Genomic DNA, 23,831 nt, shown 5'->3' on the forward strand with positions numbered 1-23,831 from the left:
TATTATTTACCTCCGTATTACGGACACTTTCTCTAGAAATAAGTTGAAAAGTGTAGTAAAAATACATTTTCAGTAATTGATACATGTGTCACCAAGGAAGCATTATGACAACATTTTGCCTCCTCAGCTGTCTGCTCAGCAACCCAGATGAAGCGTCTCTGTTAAACAACACTTTCATGTCTTTTGCTTGCATCCCACTCCCACCCAAGCTGTTTTAGACACAAAAGTGATTGACAGTTGCCCGCCGTTAGGAATGACACATTACGCTACTGTCCCGTTGGAGTCTCTAACCAACCAGAAGACAAGTTTAGTATTTTTTGCCCTCAGGCATATATTGTCTCAGAAAGGACACTTCAGGACTGCAATTACCCCACAAATTAAAGCGCCATACTGAAAACGAAGGAAGTACTGATAAGTTTAAAGTGCAGAGAATTATAACATGTTATTTCCATGTTGTGCCTCGTACACAGAGTATTGGATGACAGAGGATAATGCATTTAATATTCGTAAATACGTGATTCATGCAAAAATATTTTTTTATAGTTGTATACTACCTTGCTCACTAATTTACATAGCAAAATACTGAAACCTCTTGAAGGCGGACACCTCTCTATAGCGGACAATTTTTGATTCCCCACGGCTGTCCGCTTTAGAGAGGTTTCACTATATATATATATATATATATATATATATATATATATATATATAGTATTAAATAATATAAGGATTTTAAATTATTGGAATATGTGAAGAATACGAAAATTTCGTCTCAGGTGTTTAAAACTACCTGTACACAGAGAAACGATACTTTCCAAAAAGGTGCAATTTTGTTATAATGCACGTGCATTGTAAATGATCGCAAAAAGACTAGACCGTAAAACAATGTCCATTCCTTTGTTCTTTAACGTGCAAGAGCAATATCCATATACGGAACAGAACGATCAGAGAAGTAACAATACACGTAAGACGCAAAATTTCGTGAAAAATATAGCAAATAGAAGAAAAAAACTTGTCAAAAAGTCCAGAAATGCATCCTTTTGGAGCTATAAGCTTTGAAAAAGCTCGAAAAATCAGACCCTGAAACGCCTCTGTTTGCGAACTGAGATTGTTTTAAAAATTACAACCATGTCGAACCTACAGACCAGATTTTCGAAGTTAAGTAAGTGCTGGGAATTCATGTTACCTTACCGTATCTTCTACGATGTGTTGACAGGAATGGTAAGATTAGTAAACATGGATATTTCGACACCGTTTGTATTAATTCATCTATAATTTCTCGAACTGTTTGGGCTAGATCCTATAGTTTATAAATGGGGCGTTTTAAAAACTGAAATTTCGAACTTTCAATGACATCGTTCTGAAAAGATGGAGTTTTCGACAAGTGTATTACTTAAATAAATTTTAAAAGTACAAGGAATTATCAGAAGTTTCGTAGTGGTATTTTCCGCATAGTATGCGATATAAAGAATCTCTAATAATAATAGCTTTGGCTCATAGTACAGAGTAATTCATTTAAACTAAAACGTTTATTTACTTATTCAAACTGAATGATTAGAATGGACACGGTGGCTGTGGTAGAGTGCTTACCTCTGGCTCGTGGGGTCCGTGGTTCGATCCCTAGCCAAGTTAGTTTGTGGACAACCTCATGTCTGGGGTTTCTCGGGGTACTCCCTTTCCTCCTACATTCTCACTCCACCAATTCTTCCATCATCATTCACTTGCTTTAATCATAGTCCCTTAGCCTTATGAGCATAACCGCAGGGCATTAAATTCAAAAATTTCATTTCATGAATGAATGATTAGAGAAACTTATTTCTACACATCACATGAAGAGTATCTATACCTCTGCTATGTCATTAGTAAATGCTGGAACTATTCACCCTGCTGCTGAAGATAACTAAATACGTTCGAAATTCCTGGCTGCTCTTGACAAAATTATCAACATCATAGAAAATGTGCGTAATGTTCTGTTTCAAATCGGCACGATGTGGACAGCAGTTTGGATACTTGGTATTTGATGTAACTATGGAAGTAGTGTGGTAGCCACAGACTTTTGGGAACCATTCGGTCCCCAACAAAACTCAAAATCAATTCCATGGACATTTTTGATCAGCATTTGGTTCAATCCACTTGAAAATACCCTTGACGCAGCACTCTATTATCCAGTTACAGAACGAATACAATCACAAATGTGTCTGTACTTTGTAGTGTCCATAGTTTCATGGAAGAATATCGGACCTACTATGCTCTAATGTATATATTCCACATGAAACTGCGACTTTCAATGGAGGAACAGACTACTAAAATAGAATGTGAATCTCGGCGGAACAAAACGTGTGTATTCCGTGAACTGACAGATACACAAATGAACCATACCTCATCTGTGAACTATATGATCTCCAGTATACTAAGATTACTCACGATGAACTGAAACAAATGACAGTATTTCACATGTTCTTCCTTACCTTATTCCAGCAATTGTTGAACAGCAATACTTCTAAACGTCTTTGTTAGTGTCGGTTGTATGTAAATCACCCGATAGTACATGTTTCCGCTCGAACGCAGGATTTCTTAAAGGAATAAGTTCCATGCCGACTTGGTAGTTACGAAATACTATAAGGTAACCAAGACAGTTCTGTCACTTTTTTACTTATCACCTTCGAACACTGATGTGTCACCTAAGATGCACCTGGAAGATCAAAAATAATCCCCATCAATATCAACGACCTTCTGCCAACGTTCTGGAAGGTCATGGAATCCATGGTGTTTCCCATACAAGGCGTAGAATGGTGTCCCGGGTCAACCTAGCCACGAGGGGCTTAGCGTTGTCCTCTGGTTCCAGAATTTTGAGTTTACCTTGAACACGGCTCAGCTGCTGACAGTACACAGTTGCATTGATGCTCTGACCAGCTGGTAGCAGTTCCCAATGCACAATGACGCGAGCAATGCACCAAACACACACGAGGACTTTCTTCTGGTGCAGTGCTGGTTTCGGATCTTTTGGAACCGGTTCATGGGTGCTAACCAATGATGACGACGCTGTGGGGCTTCGTACAGGACCCACATGTCAACACCACCCTGTCCAGAAATGGCTCCTTCCTCAGACGAGACAGCAAAGAAACACAGCTGTCTGTTCCTTTGCCTTTTGGCCCGGAGTCAAATCATGTGGGACTCATTGACCCAACTTGTAGTGCTTCCCAAGTTGATGGAGGTGCTGCCGAATGGTTTCTCCGCTCTCACTGAATTGTAGTACCAGTTCCTCACGTGTCTGGCCACTGTTCGCCTCAATTGCTGTTTGAAGATCTTCATTTTGTACCTGTGTTTGTCTTCCAGCACGTAGTGCGTCTTCGAGTGTTTCGTCACCATCCTTAAACTTGTCAAAACCACCGCTGCACTGTCCGCGTAGTCCTGACACCCTCACTAATTGCCTGGGATATCTTCCGTCCCATTGCAGCGGCGTTTGACCCCAGTTTGAACTCGTACAGCATGCACGCCCTTATGACGCTCTGTAGAGGTACCATGTTCACTCGGTTCTTACGCAAGTTCACGGTGTAACTAAACTGCCACAACAAGGCAGTATGTTGGATATACCCATACCAACAACTGACCTTCGCGTTATCTCCATTTGCATTTAACTCACGGTGTGAGCGCCAATTGAATACAGACCTCCATAAAAAGGGACAGAACTTTCTTGGTTACCTTTATATTAATTTATTTCAAAAAAATCTCTCGATAAGTCGACACGACAATCATAATATTAAAAATCAGTAATAATTTAAAATTAGGTGTAGATTCATAATACTTTGCAAATAATGATTTACTACAAATGTATTCTTTAAGAGAAAAAATCAACAAAACTCGTAAGAAGTTTCTCTGTGTTCGGTATGCATGCAAAAAAGTTCAAGGAACTTTCACTCGCATTTCAAAATTTGAATATTTACAAATAATATTTCAGTGTATTATATTATCATTTAGAAGAAGTAAGAAAAAAGTACTTATATTTAGTTGAATTGAAGCACTAATTTTTACAAATTCAAGGGTTTCTCCAAATTTTCCAGGTTATTTTTTTTATCTATATATATAAAAGAGAACGTACAATTCTTTGTCCGCTCATCACGCTAATACGGCTGAACCAATTTCTTTCATTTTTGGGGGGTTATTAGGATTTGGACCCTAGATGGTTTTTATCATATCACTTTAATTTTTAATTACCAGTGTCTTGAGATAATTGACCATTCAAGTGTCCATAACGTACAAATCCTTTGTTATTAGTTCATCATAGGTAAAAATAAACGTATTTATATGCAACCCGCATGACCGTGTCACTCGGCGGGTTAACATAAATGACAGGCGATATAGAGCGGAAAATAGCTTGAATCTTCTGTTTAAAATTTTTTAATTGATTTGCTTATTTTTACAGACACTTTTACAATATGCCAGCACCGGGATGACCGCAGCGAAGCGGGGCGGGTTAACATAAATGACAGGCGATATAATGTTAAGATTTACTGCAATCTTCTATGGTTTTTATCATATCACTTGAAAGCGAAAAAGTAAAAATTATCTAAGTAACAAAGTTTATTGCGTTCCGGGGTGACCGCAGCGAAGCGGGGTGAACGCTGCTAGTTTATTCATAATATGTAGTGAAAACCTTTATCATGATATTCGATTTACATTTAAACATATCTGAAAATTTATATATGAAATAAATACTGCTATTACATATTATATATGTATGATTACAAAGCACCCTATCAAGATGCAAAGTATTAACTAGCGTCTCTCCTGCAAGACAGCCAATCGAAAGAAAAGCTTTCAAGAATGTAAATCAGGATTGATGGTAATATATATATATATTAGGTGCGAAAAAGACTAATATTCTTCCGCACTGGTGTGTATAAACCGGTATCTCGTATCGCTACTGGTTGCGAAGGAACTTCACTGGGTATCTCGAGGTAACTCACGATTTCGTAGGTTTTGATGTGCAAAGATATATGTCCCTTCAAATCAAGTTTTAAGAGTTACTTCATTTTTCACATCCACCTGGTAACTCCCTTGTGGATGTATGATTAGCGTACGTACTTGAGGCGCACGAATATCAGGTTCCATTCCCGGTGAGAGCACAATGTGGTTCGAATCCCACGTTAAACTGTAGTTCCATGTCTTATACAGCCTCGGTGCTGAATAGACTAATCTCTTAAGTCAACCAATCAACATAGAAGAATTAACTTTTGAGAAAATCGGGAGAAACTACTTCCAAAAATTCCAGGTATTCTGGTTAATTTCGATGTTTTTTTCTTGGTTTTTGCAGTCAAAAATGAATATACACGGAATTCCAGATTAATTCCACAATTTAAGTCAGTAGTCACAGTAGAGGTATCCAACCAAATTAAGATATTAAATTTATAGGAATACATTTCCTACTGACATTGATATATACAGGGTGTCTCAAAAGTCCCCTGACAGGGTAACTCTGTTACTATCAGAGTTACAACAAAATGTAGGGGAAATAGTCTCCAAATATAATGTTTTCAATTTGAAGTGGAAGATTTTTTTTTTTTTTTTTTTTTAAATCAGACGAACCGTTTGGACTGCACAATCTTTATGCGCCCAATGTTAAATGCAAACGCAACATTGTCATTTACGTGGTCCCACAGCATAAGTGAATGAAGTTACTATCTTTTAAGCTAACGTGCCGATGGCCAGCCCCCATTTCAACAGTAACTTCATTCATTTATGTTGTAGGTCCAGGTAAATTGCAACGTTGCATTTTTATTTAACGTTGTGCACATAAATAGTATACAGTCCAAACTGCTCGTTCGATTTTAAGTTTTACTTACCTCCTCGACTTTATATTTCTTATATAAAAGCAAGTTGAATAAACGAAATTAGGATTTAGTCTGAATTCATCTACACTACAAAATACTACATGCTACATATAAAAGATGCTGTTAAATTCATACATTAAAATGTGCATCCATACACGGTATGTTTGAAGTCACATGCATAAAAAAACAAGCACATTCAACAATACGGAAAACATGTACTACAATTAAATACAATTTCTGTACATACAACTTTCCGCAATTCAACTTAAAAAAAAGTGACAACTCACTACTGGAGGTTAACATACCTTTTCTAATTTTCTTTCACGTGAACTGGCCTGGAAAGTACTATTTAACACTCTTGTATTATTTACAGAGTTTTGGGTCGCATCTCCACCGCATGCCAAATCTCTCGGTGGCGAATTGCGAAGTTTGTTTCTAGGCTTGAATGGATCTTCAGTCTCATCGCAATTCATCTCCCTCCCGCCAAATGAAAATTTGGATTTCGGTTTCGCACATTCAGTCTCTTCCATTGCAGCTGAAACAAAATCACTGAATACTTCTTTTCTCTTCGATAACTGTTGTCTGGTTCTAGTTGGAGTTTGAGTCTTGCTCGGAGTACGTTGTTTAACTAGTGTTTCTAAATCTTTCAGTTCGTCATTAGCATTTTCGGTGTCTCTCTTCTGTGGCGTTGAATGACCCAGTATCGGAGAACTACACAAATTTATGTTCTCGTCCCACTTCCCCACTTGTCTTGTCTCAGTAGTATCTAATACGCCATTACCTTCTTCATCCGCCATTCCACTATGTGAACACACAGAACTATTCTGATTTCTAGTCACCTCTTGTTTCTTACTTGTTTCTATGGATTCTTCCAAATCTGCTTCTTGCAAAGATTGTGAAGCATTAATAATTTCTTGTGAAATTCTTGCAGCTTCTAAAGCTAAACTTTCATCAAATTCTAATTCTTCTTTAAAAGAAGATTTAGATATATCACTTGGTTCAAGTTTTAACGATAAATTATTAGAGGGAATAGTACATTCACAAGTAGCAGTTTTGCTTTCTGATGTTGAATCGTCTAATGCTATCAAATTTTCACTCGCGTTGAGCTGTAATTGAAGATTTTTGTTGTCTTCCTCTTTGGCAAGTTTGATAAATTCTACTTGCTCTCTTGATTCTCTCCTTGTGGAAGGTGTGGAAGCTACGATATTTTGGTCTGCTTTAGGTGGGTTATTACTACTTAGCTCAGACCTAAACGAGTTATCCTCTTCGTTTATAGGAAGACTTGTATTTGGTTTTACTTTAGTAACTTCTGTTACCAGAAGGATTTTTTCAACTTCTTGTTCTACTACTGGTACACTCTTTTCAATTTGTTGTTTTTCTATTTGTATACCTTTTGCAATCTGTTGTTCTAATCCTCGTGCAAGCTTTTGAACTTCTGGTTCTAATATTGGTGCAAGCTTTTCAACTTCTGGTTCTAATATTGGTGCAACCTTTTCAACTTCTGGTTCTACTGTTGGTGCAACCTTTTCAACTTCTGGTTCTAATATTGGTGCAACCTTTTCAACTTCTGGTTCTACTGTTGGTGCAACCTTTTCAACTTCTGGTTCTACTGTTGGTGCAACCTTTTCAACTTCTGGTTCTAATATTGGTGCAACCTTTTCAACTTCTGGTTCTAATATTGGTGCAACCTTTTCAACTTCTGGTTCTAATGGTGGTGCAACCTTTTCAACTTCTGGTTCTAATGTTGGTGCAACCTTTTCAACTTCTGGTTCTAATGTTGGTGCAACCTTTTCAACTTCTGGTTCTAATGTTGGTGCAACCTTTTCAACTTCTGGTTCTAATGTTGGTGCAACCTTTTCAACTTCTGGTTCTACTGTTGGTGCAACCTTTTCAACTTCTGGTTCTACTGTTGGTGCAACCTTTTCAACTTCTGGTTCTAATGTTGGTGCAACCTTTTCAACTTCTGGTTCTACTGTTGGTGCAACCTTTTCAACTTCTGGTTCTACTGTTGGTGCAACCTTTTCAACTTCTGGTTCTACTGCTGCTGCAGCCTTTTCAACTTCTGGTTCTACTGTTGCTGCAGCCTTTTCAACTTCTGGTTCTACTGTTGCTGCAGCCTTTTCAACTTCTGGTTCTACTGCTGGTACAGCCTTTTCAACTTCTGGTTCTACTGTTGGTACAGCCTTTTCAACTTCTGGTTCTACTGCTGGTGCAGCCTTTTCAACTTCTGGTTTTACTGCTGGTGCAGCCTTTTCAACTTCTGGTTCTAATGTTGGTGCAACCTTTTCAACTTCTGGTTCTACTGCTGGTGCAGCCTTTTCAACTTCTGGTTCTACTGCTGGTGCAGCCTTTTCAACTTCTGGTTCTACTGCTGGTGCAGCCTTTTCAACTTCTGGTTTTACTGCTGGTGCAGCCTTTTCAACTTCTGGTTCTAATGTTGGTGCAACCTTTTCAACTTCTGGTTCTACTGTTGGTGCAACATTTTCAACTTCTGGTTCTACTGTTGGTGCAACATTTTCAACTTCTGTTTCTACTGCTGGTGCAACCTTTTCAACTTCTGGTTCTACTGCTGGTGCAACCTTTTCAACTTCTGGTTCTACTGCTGCTGCAACCTTTTCAACTTCTGGTTCTACTGCTACTGCAACCTTTTCAACTTCTACTGTTGGTGCAACCTTTTCAACTTCTGGTTCTACTGCTGCTGCAACCTTTTCAACTTCTGGTTCTACTGCTACTGCAACCTTTTCAACTTCTACTGTTGGTGCAACCTTTTCAACTTCTGGTTCTACTGCTGCTGTAACCTTTTCAACTTCTGGTTCTACTGCTGGTGCAACCTTTTCAACTTCTGGTTCTACTGCTGCTGCAACCTTTTCAACTTCTGGTTCTACTGCTGCTGCAACCTTTTCAACTTCTGGTTCTACTGCTGCTGCAACCTTTTCAACTTCTGGTTTTACTGCTGCAACTTTTTCAACTTCTGGTTTTACTGCTGCAACTTTTTCAACTTCTGGTTTTAGTGCTGGTGCAACAATTTCACCTTGTTCTGTTAGTTTATCACTTAGATAACTTGTTTCGAAAGTAACACTTGAGTTCACAGAATTCACTAGGTTTGAGTTAACACGGTTTTCCAAGGTTTCTGTTGCATTCGGACTGATTTCACTCTTTGTTATTTGTATAGTATTATTGTTATCTATGGAGGGAGTAGCAGTACTTGTATTACTTTTATCAGCATATTGTTCATCAGTTTCTGGACATTTTATTTCCACATAACTATCAGGTAAGTCTTCTTGGGATTCAAGTTTTTTCAATAGAGTCACTACACTATTGGAAGTCGATTTAGCACTACTGTCAATAAAATGTTCTTGAATATCACTTTCGACAGCTTTTACGTCTCCGTCGAAACAATTTTTTTCTACACATACATCACCAGGACTTGAATCTAACCTTTTTGGTGTACTACAATCTGTTCCGTTGGAGAGCTTTAAGTGCTTAAATGCATGGGTTACTTCGGACAAAATGTCTTCTTCATTTAGCGTAGCATTTCCAGTTTCAGAAGAAATTTGCACTTCCTGCTGCGCATCCTGAAAGATTCCTATGACATCTTCTGTAAAAACACTTCCAGTTGGTGACAGAAGATCTTTCGACTCACTGATAGGTTCTGTGTCTGCAGCACTTTCATATTCTGTAGTGTCTGTGTCTAGAAATTAAAAAAAAAAAAAAAAAAAAAAAATACATAAGTTGTTATAATAACACAAAATGTCTTCAAAAACATACATACTATAGCTCGAAAATGATAAATTGATCTCTGGAAGAACTTTAAAGTTAAAATAGTATAAAGAGCCACTAAGAGTGTCGGATACAGATTCTAGTCTAAAATGATTTGTTCTAGATAAACTATTGTACATAAATATCAGTGTTGCCATAATTATAAATTACAGTGTTTCCGACATTAAGTCGTCCGTGACAGTATTTATCAACAGATAAAATTAAATGAACGGGTAGAGAAACTATTACTACCGAGCCGAGCTAATAATCTGTAAGTCTCATAAATGTAATAGGGCAAATTTAAGGGTAAAGTGATACAAAAGGTTTACGATAATGAATTTGTCATCCTTACAACTTGCGAAATATCGCAACGCCACCAGCAGCTGCAGTTGATGTGCAAGCCATAAGCCCTATCTGTTGGCTATCGCCCTGCATTTCAGTTTCCATCGAAGGAAACTACGATAAAGCAGATGCATGAAGTCTGCTCCGTATCTTTAAGAACCGTGGAGTGCACACGGCCCAAGATAGTTTAACAATGGGAATCCACAAGATCCCATATATATCAAGAGACTTCATGTCTGTAAAACTGATTCCACGAATTCCCGTTTCACGTACCATCCACTCTACACACGTCATCGTTGACTTCGCCATATGACTGGACAGCTTGTCTCGAATGACAACGCAGGTGTGTCGTTACCACAAAATATTATGGTGGTATATTTGCTTCAAAATGATCCTTTGGTAGTAAGGTGCATTAGCTGTAGCCTTCTTGTCCATTCTGAGTAACATAATTTACTCATCATAGCAGCAATTACCACCAACCATAAATCCGCGTAGAAAACCTTCCACAGGTTCATGCATCCAGTAAAACGGACTTGGAATCACGGAGCAAAAAATGACCCTCCTTTTTTATATGCCGACAAATATACCTAAGTACAGCCCACTCACAACTAACTTCCACCTGTCCCTGCAAGATTGCGATCGTACAGTTTTCGCCTGTACCTCGTGCTTTCCATATGTGAGGGACGAAGCATAGGAACCCGAGACTTCTTTCTCTTTACAAAAAAGTATTGCGTAATTACGCTATTACCGTCACGGATGACCGTTCTTCTGCGCTTGCTACTGCTGCTCTCTGAGCCGGTGGGTTCTTACATCGCACCAAGAAAGGCACTTCTTGCGCCATATCTCGGACATGATATCTGCGATGCAAATTTTGGAGGACGCAGCAGCACAAAGTGATCCTTTTCTTTGACACACGGAAATCGTGTCATATATCCTACTTACTTGGCTACAACTACTGCAAACCAGTGTCCGAAACGATACAAATGCAGTCCTTCCAATACGCCATATTGTTCAGAGCTGTATCACCACCCACACACAGCACTTTTAAAGTAACCGTAATAGCTTCATGGACATTTATGCATGCTGGTACCTTGCGTTCAAATTCGTTACCATAAACCTGAAACCACCTTTTACTTTCATACCTTTGAAATGAACAAATGTTCTAATTACCCAATTGATCTGTATTCCTGAAGCATGCTATGACAGGATAAATAGTGTGGACTATATCTAAAGAATACTCTAGAGAGAAACTGGTAGGCCTAAGTATGTATTGAATCAAAATTTTATTTTATTTTATTTATGAGACTTCTCACAGCATAATCCTCAGCTGCTTTTACAAGTTACAAATTTAACTTCCTTTACAGGAACCAAAATAAATACAAGCACATTTAGTAGAAATACCCAAGTCTCTTTTCGGCCATTTCTGTAACTTACGTCTAGTAGTACATTTAATCATTATCGCTTATTTGTCTGTCTTTAAAATTTACGTATTAACAAGAGTGCCTTCCAGAAGACTGAATTAGCAGTTTCGTTATTCAAATACGTTTACATAATAGAAAATACGGAAGATTAGATTCTTGAGATATATATATATATATATATATATATATATATATATATATATATATATATATAGTCAAATGAAACAAGGCATTAATCGAAAGCAGTATGTAGCAGAGCTATTGTCTTTTAAAAGTCTTAACTTTACTTCATATAAAATATATAAAATCAAAATTATATCTGATAGTGTTTAACCATGGTCAGATACAGTGGCGCTAAAAAATGAAAGCGAAGGTAGACAGTTGCTCGTGCTGTTTGTTGAATGAGCAACGAAATAATGAAGTTGGGAGTTGACTGTCTGATTATCACCCACCTAAGTGCGCAATCTGGCCAAATATGACATACGTGCGCTGTAGTAACGCAGAGCTTAAAATTAAATACATACCGACTGAGGCTAGTCAAAAAGATGTTTCGGCGCCCCTACCTATTTTATATTTTTATCATAAATATACTAAACTGAAAAAAAAAAAAAAAAAAAAAACTCACATCTAGTTACCTATATATATTTCAACGGCAATAACTGATGTTCATTTGTAATGTCCCTTTCGGTATGGGCATTCATTATAATATTTATTATTATTCTGAAATGTTTAATGAAGTTCATGTTCATTTTGTTGAAGATACTTTGTTCTCAATCTAGTTACATAAGCTACGTAAAGGGAACTTGGAATATGGTTCGAACCGTAAGAAAGATCATTGCTTATAGTAGAAGCAAAATATCTCACAATCCCTACACAATAATCATCGACTGTTTTGAAAGAAGTTGACAAATTTTAACCCGAAAATATTGGAATAACACATCAGACATGTGGGTATCTGGGCCGCCATTTTGTCAGTCTTTGCTTACGGGTTTCTTTATTTCTTCCTATTGCGCAACAAATTTAATTTTTGATACCGTTCCGCGACGGTCGAAATGAGCACGCGCCGCGAAACTGTAGGCCCACGGTTGCCATAGACGTGTATCCTCCCCGCACGCACCCGATATTACATCTAAGTCCTTGAGTACTAGAGCCATGATGAAATCTAAATATATCACAACACACGGTGGTGAAATCATTAAACCGTGACGTAATTGGAATCGGGGCTTAATAGTGACCTGATAGAGTAAATTACAAGTTCATATTACAGAAATTAAAATTTAAATAAATTGTCAAGAGAATTTTGAAAGAGAATGTTGTGTTAAGTTCAAAATAATTGCACTAGCAACATTTAAGATCCAACAACACGCGTATACTACAAATAATCCCTAATAACCATACATTGGATTGAATTCTATAGATTCCGATATAATATAGACTCCTTCCTACACAGAAGAAATCTTGTGTCTATAGTTCTGTCATTCAATACTCCTGGTCTTGTAAAACAAAAGAAAATTTCAATGGTAATAGCCAAAGGCAGATTATGTTGTTGTAGCCTTAGTAGTAGATGTAACTGTATGCAGCACATTTAGTACTTCCCTAATAGATTAGACTGTTTTCGTATAGGTTTTTAAATAGTACTAGTAGTAGTAGTAGGCTTTGCTTTGCATCTTAGTTGTAGTTAGGGTTAGGAATTGTTTCTAGCATTTAATAATTCTTCCTGTCCGTAACTCTATAAAGATAAACTGACTGATTATTATACATGAGCTTCGTATGCTTGTAGCTAAGTTAGAAATCCATGTGCAGAAGTTCAAAGCATGCATAGAATTTTAACAAGTTTATTTGAGAGTATGTAAAGTGATGGGAGTAAATAATCACAGGTGTAACTAATAGATCTTGTTAGATGTAAGTAAAATGGAAGCGTAGGTTAATTATAAGTGTTGTATCTTAACATGAGAAAAATAATCAATGTTTATTTGTTTATTACAGAGATGACAGCTGGACGAATCATTCTTGAAAACAATAGAATATGACCAGGCAAATTAAATTGCTTACATATTGCACGTAGCAATCTCTATTTTTAATAACATTCATACTAGTTTCATGTAGATTAATTCATTATTATTCTCACTAATAACAATAATTAATATACTTTAAATAATTCGTCACATTGGACTTCACTCTCGAAGAACTATTTTTTTTTTTTCAGTATATATTAATTGTATTTTGCTTCGTTTTAGGTTATCATGCGTCAGCTGTTCCAGGAATGACGTACCAAATCATCGTTCTTACTTAAAAACTTCTATCATCAAAGACTACCATTGTGATAGCTAGTACTTCACTCTTTTATTCTCATTTATTTAGAGCTTCGCATGTTTTACTTCTTAATGTGCTATTATTGTATTAGGATGCATTTCCTTGTTGAATGGTGAGTATGAAATTTACAGGATAAATTCTTTTTCGTTTTAACCACAAAATGGAAAGACAGTGAAACAACCAGCTTACTTAAATTTACAGTCAATTGTTTTGTCTCTGTCTTGGATTATTAGAAAAAGGGATGGATCCTCTAAACTTACTCTTACAGACACAATCTGCTGCTTTTTTCTCTCCGTCATGAAATTAACAGAATAATATACACAATTTTATATCACAGGAAGTTCTTACATAAATACTATTAAAAATACTTAGAGTTGAGTTGATTTTGAGTTCAACGTCCCGTTCAGCAACGAGACTATATGAAACTTGGACCTACTGATTAAGGTAGAATCCGAACCACGTGAGCTCCCGCCGGAAATCCAAACCCGGGTCTCCCATGCCACAAGCGCGTACGTTAACCACTTAGCCACAAAGGAACTCTAAAATTACTTATGTTTGCACTGATGCTCAAATCTAAAAATCACTTATTTTTGGTTTAATATTATATTCAAACCTCAAAAGTGTTTTTCAATGTACACTCGTGTCCAAAATTATTGTCGCATGTCTATAAATATATTGATGTAGGAATACAATTTGATAACGAATTCGCCTGGTATTTCTTATAATGTTAGTATCTGTATAATCGGCAAAGACATGTATGTGGCAAATTTCATGTCAAAAGAGCAGTAAAAAAGAACAATAAAACAAAAATAAACTTTCTTGTCCATTTAGCAACATTTTGTTTTACTCATTCTAATTTTCGTATTTATAATTCTATTCCTATGAAATTTACCACAAATATACATTTCACGATAATACACATAGTATCAGTATTAAAAATGCCCTGCAACATCATTATCAACTTATATTCTTACAAGAAGACAGTTATAGATATGCGACAATCATTTTGGACATGAGTGTACATATTTTCTCGTTAAAATTGTCAACTTCTTTCAAAACAGTCGATTCTCTCTAGAGACTGGACCATACTTGAAGTTCCCTTTACGCAGCTTCTGTAACTAGATTGAAAACAAAGTATTTTCAACAAAATGAACATGAACCTTATTAAACATTTCAGAATAATAACGAGAGTGTAATGTCCATACCGAAAGGGGCATTACACACTTCAAGATCTTGAACATCAAAAGTGGTATGTATGTAATACCGTGTATTATGTACTGTTATATACTAATTTTCCATTTAATAATGGCGTAAAGATGCTTGAAGAACCCTGAACAAAATCTCAGGAAGTGATATTGCTAAGACGTATCATAAGTGTGTTGAACGACCTTCAGATTTTGCAACGAAATTGAACTTACCATGACCTGTTATTTGTCTTGATATATTACACAATTATTCGAACTTTGACGAAATATGTTGCAAATTCGTGTGTGTTTCTGTTATGCAAATACAATTCGCAGATAAGAGTAAGTAGATTAAAACTTGAAGTATGCCGTATCATCTAAAAAGCGAATACATTTAACTCAACCTACATTCTACCAACCAGTTTTCTCTGTATAAAATCTATTTCCTTTAAATACTAAATAAAACCTGCGAAAGCAATTTGCAGAATAACAAGACTACACGATTATTCTATAGTCATAAGACATTTTAATGGGTAGCAATATCAAAACTTTCTTTGAAGTATCAGTATTCCACACTTACTAAACAAATAACAATCAGCTCGCCTTCCATATGACCTGCTAACAAAGTAAGGACATAAATATGGTATTTAAAAATATGGGTATTATTATTAGCCAAAACTTGCTTCGTATGGCTTAAACGCTGTGTTATGTGCGTGAGACAATGTCGTGTGAAAACACACGTATAATGTAACAATATTTTGGTTCTTATAGTGACTCGTTTAGGAAATTCATGCCTTATTTTAACAATTTAGTAAATACATAGAACATACGAGAATTTTCTGAATTATATACTCGCTGTGTTGCAACTTACTTACCAAAAGTAGTAAACGCACTACAACAAAAAATTAAGGAATAAAGGGCTTTCGCCAAATGCTTCAGACAGGGACGTAACAAAAGAATAAGAAGTAGCGCCAAGAACAAGTTGGTTGTCATAGAAATGCCGAAGGACGTGGCAATGTTGCCAGGTTGAAACTGCAAAGAGTTTAGTGGACGAAGATTAAAGAGATAGGTGATAAAGAGCACAGAATAAAGGAATAACTAATGAAAGCAGTAATTTATATGTATATATGACTATGTGAAATACTAGAAGAATAAAACAAATACTGAAAGTAACATACAAATTAATTATAACAGTAGAGTTAAGGTAATCAAAATTACGTTACTTTCCAAAAATCTGTTTAAAAATACTTTTAGAAAGTTCTGAAGATACAGACAGGCTATACGAAATAAAGTGTATGTAGTGAGGAAAGTAATTATACACAGCTAAAGGATACAATGGGAATATGTCTTTCGGCAGAATGTGGACGAGTCTGACAAGAATTTTGGGAATGCTTACGCAGAAGTTGTGATCGAGTGCATAATTGTGGTATGCTGTGTGTTCTGAGATAGATACCTGAATTTGAGCGTTACAAGAATATCAATGATCCAGATCAAAAGAGTAACAAGTTTAGGTGGCACAAAAGACGCGATAGCCGATGGATGGATTTAAGAAGGTAAACGAGGTTGAAATAATCGCAAAATTTAAAAATAATTTATTTCAATTAAACCACTATTTGATCTTATGAACATCTTACACCAATTTATGACCGAACACCACTAAAGAGTCCGTGTATCTTTGCTCTCGTAAGGAGTTAGTATGTCGTAAGTCCGCCATTCGTCCTGATAACAACCTCAACACTTTTAAGATGATTTTCCATAAGATTGTGATAGACTTCGGCAGGTACTGTCCTCCATGCTCCTTGTGAAATGGTTAACAGTGAGGTTGTGGCTTTTGGGGGCTGTAGTCGGGCCTGCAACCTCTGCTTCTACTAATGCCAAAGGTGTTAAACAGGGTTCAAGTCGGGGCTTTGGGGCGGATAGTCGAGTGTTTGAATCTTATCTCATCAAACCTCTCTGTGATGGAGTGCGCTTCATGGATGTTGATACTGGGATGTTGAAATAAAAACGGCTTAAGACTGGAATAATTGCCAAACGATAGATAGTGTAAAAGTGTGTAAGACTACTTGATATACATTGGCATCATTAATCCACGTACCAAGATTTCTCTACTTCTAATTTCACAGTATGAACAATGCACTCCAGCAAGAGGCAATTATTTGGCATGCATCATGTCGACACACGTCCCTAGGATTGCCACATGAGGTGATTTGTTACTCCACATGATGCTCTTCCACTGTCCATTCGCACCATATTTTTCACTGCTGTAATCGGCGGCTCTCGTTCACTTGCGTGATCCTCGACTTATGGGCAACAGTCGCCAACTGAACTTCAATTCTAAAATCTCGTACGAAGAGCAAATGTACAGATACCACTCTCCGATGCCCGCCGAAACATGTGGCCACAGTGACCAACGTTCTTTGCTGGTGTACTATCACTACGCATCTGGGCCATAACCAGTCTGAATAATTTTTGTAGTTTACTTGGTCGAGCTGCTGTTTAATCACTCCGTCTCTTTCCCATTTCACCTCCTGGTTACGTGGAAACCTTACATACTGAATAGCCGAATCGGTGGGAACCAATGATTATTATATTCATTTCATTTGCACTTGATTCACACAGTCCGCTTACTTCGATTGCACGCGCTTTTATGACGTTCTCCCAAGTGATAACTTTTCCTTCTACCACCATAGTGATACATCTGTGACGTCTGAACGAGTTACTTGTTTTTTGGCGGGTGTCTGCTCATTAATGGCAATCTAGTGTGAATGTTCACGTATCAACTCAGATTTGTGTCTAATACAACACACGCTTTACGTTTAATTTTTGGCATTTCTTCGGTGAAGGGGCAGGTTATCCAAAAGGCCAGTTCTCGTAATGAGTGTGTGAAGTTTGAAGGAGGGTTTCTGTACACGAGTTTGGGGTGTAAAGGGAATGACTTTTCGGCTTTAGATGAGGCTGGTACGCGAAAAGGACTCGTTAGTTTCTCTTAAGAAGCTGCTAGCGTACTGAGTGAAACTCAAAAATTAGATATATATTGTTAGGTGAGATCCCCAATTGGTGAGTGGTGACGAGGGAACTTCAGGTAGCTGCTAAGGAACGAAATGATGGTGCAGATACGAGTTTCTCTAATAATTGCCAGCACGATACTGGCTAGGAAACTGATACGGGCCAGTATGAGCTCTAGAAGTATTAAGTACTATTAGGTTTTATGTGTAGCTGGTCTTGTGACTCCATAGTTAAGAGGATGAAATTTGAGAGTACAGCTGAAGAAAAACAGGTAAATTTGATTCAAGAATTGTGTAAGAACTGTACAAATTGTTGCAGTACTGATTGAGGTTTCAGGTAACGAAAGAGATGAAAAACTGTAGTGATGAGAAATTTGTTCTAGGCGCCATATGAGTAGGTTGGGGTATGACAGTGCCAATAATATGAAGACAGTAGTTACTTTCAAATGTGGAGTTATACACGTTGTTAGAACAAATATTCGTTCAATGAGGAACTGTGCTGGTCTTTCAGAGTATAGATGTGTATTTGGAAATTCGAAGAAACTGGCTAGGGAGTGAGCTTAAAAGTAGCGACTAATGAACATATAGAGGTTAGGATGTTATTAGACAATAGAGATATCATGACGGAGCAGATAATGGATAATACTGGTTTGTGTCTTTGATGTATGATGAGAGAGGTTAAAACGAGAGGTTGGAGGAGGCAGTAGTTGTCAAAAGCGATGTGTTTGATTGGACTGCAACTGGAAACCATTGTTAAGTATCTTAATGTCCCCAGGAAATAATCGATGTCCCTTGTGGGGTCCATGACATTTGGGCGCAAAACCTTTATACAAATACGTTTACCTACCTATTTATGTCATAGTGAATTTCGTAAGTAGAGCCTGGATGTTTAGGCACTGGCAATTTTCAAACACTTTCACAAATAATTTTGCAAAAAAACTATTAAAAAAATGCATCTTTAACGCAACAAAGTTTCTGCACGTCATGCACAACTTATCTCTACCAGTTGAAAAGAAATAGGAAGGAACTGCAGCAGACTCTCGACTATCCGGGTAGCGATATTCGTACTCCATACTACGTGGTTTAGTTTTAAGAGTTCTTTCTTTTTAATAAAATAAGACATGTAGTAAAGAAATGTAATTTGTGTATTTAAAAAAAACGCACTTTTTCGTTAATGTTTAGTTATTTTAAAGATGTATCTATATATTTATACTGCACTGTTTATTTGATTTTTTGAATCAGACATCATAGAATTTATCTTAAAATGTGTACAATACTACACATATTTTCATTTCTGAACTTTCATTTTCTATAATAAATTATTAAAACGCATACAAGACTAACCCATGGAATCTGTATGATAGAGTTCTCAATGACCAGTCAAGAACGAACACCACGCCGAAGCAGCTCATCGTGGACTGCAGGGCTTTAAATGCGCCATCCGTCGATTTGGCGCTTTTTTGATGCACTTTGGAGGACACACATACACATAAATAAAATAATAATAATAATACGAGGCAATGCTTCAAGAAGAGGAGTCACCCAAGAAAAGAAGAAAATATCGCTCTCTCTGGTGGTGTAGCGGTTAAATTAATTTTCCTTTATGAAGTTTTTCCATTTGCAAAATGTTCTGGTGAAAACGCACACCCTGTTCATTGCTTATAGCAGCTAATTTTTCAGAGAAATAACTCAACTGGAAATGCAGACAGTGAATGAATTTTAAAATATATATTTCATCCTTGTGCCTCGCAATTTTTCAAGAAGGTTCTGTACTAGTATTTTATAGTTTCTTCTCTTACAAGTACACCCAACGATGTCGAAATTAGTTTCTTGACCAAACTTGGCAGAGAAGTGTGGAATATCAAGAAAAGAGCTTAAGCAAAATTTGAAGTACTTCCGTCTTTAAAGACGGCCGCAGTTGCCAAAAATCTGATTGATCAGAATAAGCCATAACAATGTGTTTCAAGTTTAAAAAATTCATTTAACTTGTAAAACGAAGGAATGAGAAACAAAAGCACATTAACCGACATTGGGAGGTAGTAGACATCTATTTGAGGGTATGCTTAGGATTGCCACTATCTTGAAGCCGACCATCTTTTATCTCGCTCGACTTTTTTTTATAGGAAGGGAGTCGTGATAGGGCGCCGATTTCTCTGTAAATTTGGGGGATGGGGGCATTAAGATGCAGAAGGTATATGTGAGGATTTTAAGACAAATTGCATTCAAATTATGCCAAATATTGTACATTCATAAATACAATGCGGGGGCTTACATGAGCTTTGGGAGGGCAGCGGCCTCCAGGATCAGCGCCCTTGGGGTCATGTAATGTAGCAAATTGGGTTAGAATTTTATGAGAAATACAGTGGTAAAGTCTAGTTTGTATTTGTAAGACAAATAAAATGCACATTGATATGAATTCGTTGGTTAAGATTTCTTAACAGCTGTATCTTTTTGAAAAGAATTCAAATCAGGAAAACCTAATGTACGCTATTGTAAACATCGTAGGTAGCTACTTATGAAAGGTATAATCAGCTTGAAATCGTTACGGACTTCAGACAAAATGAAATGGTGATGAGACGATCATAAACCTGAAGGAACTGATGGAAGATGAATGAAATATTTTCCATTGGATTGTTCGAGTTAGAAGACAAACCTTCATAAGCAGACACCTATTCAGTACGCACTAGTATACATTCGGTTTTCCTGACATGATTTTTTAAAATATATATATATATATATCACGGGATTTTTCACAGGAAAGGGCAAAGTTTGTCCTCTGGTTTTGTACTTTTAATATAGTTGTATAATAAGAGAAGTAATATGCAAAGAAGTCGCACTGAGGTTGATTTATTTGATACCATCTCAGTATTCACGGTAGTATCACATGATATAATCAGTAAGAACGCCAGGAACTTTTACTCAGAGACAATATTTGGGGGGGGGTGTAGGAAAATTTGGGGGAGTGTTAAGGGTGTTGGGGGAGTGCAGAATACTTCCTGGAAATAATATTTATTTTTGCACCAGAAGTTGTAAATGTAAAAAAATAAAGAAACTACTGCAGCGTTAAATTCAAAAAATATTTGCTTACGCCCGGAAACTTAATACGAACTGTTCATTTACTTGTTAGAGAAAGGCCATACTCTCCCTTGTGGAGTCTATGGATGTACCTGTATTGCAATATGTTGTTGTATGTACTTGACAACCGAAAGCAACAGAGCTATCTTAACGGTACCATAGCCACTTTGCCGAGGGCCCCGCGAACAGAATGGCATGTATTAATTACACGTATTAGGAGCAAAATTATCATAGGAACCACAATGCACTTGTTTGCTCTGAGCCCTAATATGCTGTTAAAACTGTACTGGGGAGTAGATTAGATTGGATAGTAGAGTAGACGGCAATAGCACGGGGCCCGATTAGAAGCAATCGGTCCAATCGGCTTAAGGCCGGCCCTGTATATTATATTTCATTGTTGTTTCTTTTCCAATTGTGTCTGTTGTAAATATAGTAATAAACAGTAATACAATGTTATGAACTGCTATGAAGTTATGAATATCCAAAATGCTTATTTCTTTACGTTAGAGATGATATAAAGGTAACTTCACTGAAGTTTATTTTGGGGTGTCATAGGATGCCTACAGCAAATTTTTTTGTCAAATACAGATTCATGCTTTAAAAAAAAAATGATCTCAGATTTTCCTGAAATTAGGATATATTATTCTAGAAACTTTTTTTTTGGTTCTGCGTTATACAAAAATTTACTAGAACTAAACCAAGCATTCAACGCAACTAAGACTTTCAGTGACTGTTTACCATAGGCCATAGGAAAAATAGGACATACATACATGTAACGAAAATTTAGTTTTTGAAGATAGAGTTTTTTTTTTTTTTTTTTTTTTTTTTTTTTTTTTTTTTTTAAGAAAATTGGGATGAAATTTCACCTTTCTGAATATTTGTTAAGTTGTGCAGTTATTTGTTTATCTTTGTGATATTAGTGCCTATTTTCGAAGCTTTTAGTGCATAGACATCCGGGGTCCAGGTATGAAATACATTATAACCCATTTAAGTAGATTAACCTATTCGGATATACAGCTTTGTGCCCAAATGTCTAGCGCCTAAACGTCCTGCTCCATTCCTTGTGCGCCTAAATACTTTCTGATTGCCGGATGTGTAGCTTTTTACGTTAACTGTACCTTTTGGTAAGTAATTTGATCAAGCCTGTTTTTAGATTTCATTGTGCAAATTATCTTTACTTTAGACAGCAGTCATGAGAGAAGACGAGCTTCCGAAAAATTCTATGCATATTTTCAGACTAAAATCTTACTTCATAGCTGTGAACAATAAAATTTTACAGTACCTGTATCTACGAGGGAACGTCTTTTATATACGGCCTCTGGCTGAAGAAGATCTGGAAGTATTTCATCGGACGAACTGACAGGCTGGATATTATCTTCTGGTAGAGCTGTTAATTGACTTGTTATAGAATCTGTATCTTCCAACGATTTCTTGAAAGCTTTCTCTATGCTATAAGAAAAACAAACAGCATGCTCGTAAGTGCATATGAACTAAATCTACAGTGACAAATGCTAACTAAAAAGCATGCATTTCAATAGAAATAATTGAAAAATAAACTGAATAACATTTTGCAAAATTGTATTTTCGAAAGAAAAAAATAAAAATAGAAAATGAAACATCGAAGTACGAAATACACTGAAAAAGATGTAAAATATTTTTTAAAGTCCTTTAAATATAACAAGAGTGCTAATTATCTTTTCCTCTATCTCGTAGCTACTTAGTTAAAGGTTTTATAATGCATATTACACTTTCTCATCTCAGTAATAGAAACGATTTCTTAAAGTTGACATTATGTACGTGTGCGTATAAGTAATTACTAGCAGAACAAATTTCTTGTCTTGTGACGTGTTTGTTTTGAAACCCAAAATTGCTATTACATGATACATTAAATTGAAGATATAAATTAAAATGTCTATATACATGCGCGTAAGACATGTAATATTAAATCGTGATCTTACATCTTGAAAACATTTTTATTAACTGACATATTCGGTAGAAATTTATTTCCAGTGTTGGAAACGCTTGGTTAAGGGAATCTCAATTCGGTGACGATGGTATTACGAATCGAAATTATTTAAGCAACTCAACTGAGTTGATGCACACTAATTACTAGAGTTGTGGTCTAGCAATAAGAAGGTGTGGAATACAAATCTCTAGGGGAAGGAGATTTTCGCAAGTTGCGAAATCGCGAAAGTTTTCCAACAAAAGCCGAAAGTTGGCTTTTCAGAGAAATACGTCTGATTGAGTAAGGAAATGGGTATTTTGAAGTCGCGACAAAATGCGGTAACTGACATTTTGAGCAAAAAATGCCGCAAAACGCGACAAATTGCGAATTTTTCAAAACTTCAATTTCAGTCGTTAAAGTATAGAAATAAAAAGTACAATTTTCCAAGCAACGTTTTCCTTTTGCAATATATCCATAGAAAAGCTGAAGTGGAACATACCCGTAGAAAAAGTTTACCAATCTGCATAAGAAGAAAATGGTGATATTGTTTGAAACATGCCGGGGGAAATCCCTCTTCAAATTACATACCTTGAGGAAGGAAAAGCAGGAACTGAATGAAATGTACGAAAGCCTTGGAAAATTATTTGATCCCTTATTTGTTGGATGCCTCTCAAATCCTGATGTAGTCTTTGTGCAAGCTTTTTGTTCACATACTAGGGTTTTCAAAGTAAACTGATGAACCTATGTAAGCTGATTTCCATTAGAGGTTGAAGGAAGTTGTGATGCAGAGTGAAGATGTTAATGTCAGTGTGATGGATATTTTACTTGCACAGAGAACCAAAGGGGAGGAAAATTTAAATTTCAGTAACTTATTCCTGTCTGCAATATTTCTTCCAGTAACGAATACTGATTGTGAAAGGATTAAAAAAAAAAAAAAGCTTGGTAATAAATGATAGAAG

The 23,831-nt window shown here is 36.5% G+C and overlaps 1 protein-coding gene across 3 annotated transcripts in view; it reads right to left on the reverse strand.

Moving 5' to 3' along the window:
• Positions 1-23,831, reverse strand: part of LOC145690090 (uncharacterized) — a 192,132-nt gene that overhangs the window by 42,100 nt on the left and 126,201 nt on the right. For all 3 annotated transcript variants that reach the window (XM_081764644.1, XM_081764654.1, XM_081764663.1), the window contains 2 exons: positions 22,210-22,376; positions 6,134-9,519 (listed from right to left, as the gene is read on the reverse strand). In XM_081764644.1, coding sequence (XP_081620770.1) covers positions 6,134-9,519; positions 22,210-22,376 — 3,553 coding nt within the window. The remainder of the gene's footprint in view (positions 1-6,133; positions 9,520-22,209; positions 22,377-23,831) is intronic.

This window comes from Thermobia domestica, chromosome 1 (assembly GCF_964235325.1).
Source record: "Thermobia domestica chromosome 1, izTheDome1.hap1.1, whole genome shotgun sequence".
Lineage (NCBI taxonomy): Eukaryota > Metazoa > Arthropoda > Insecta > Zygentoma > Lepismatidae > Thermobia > Thermobia domestica.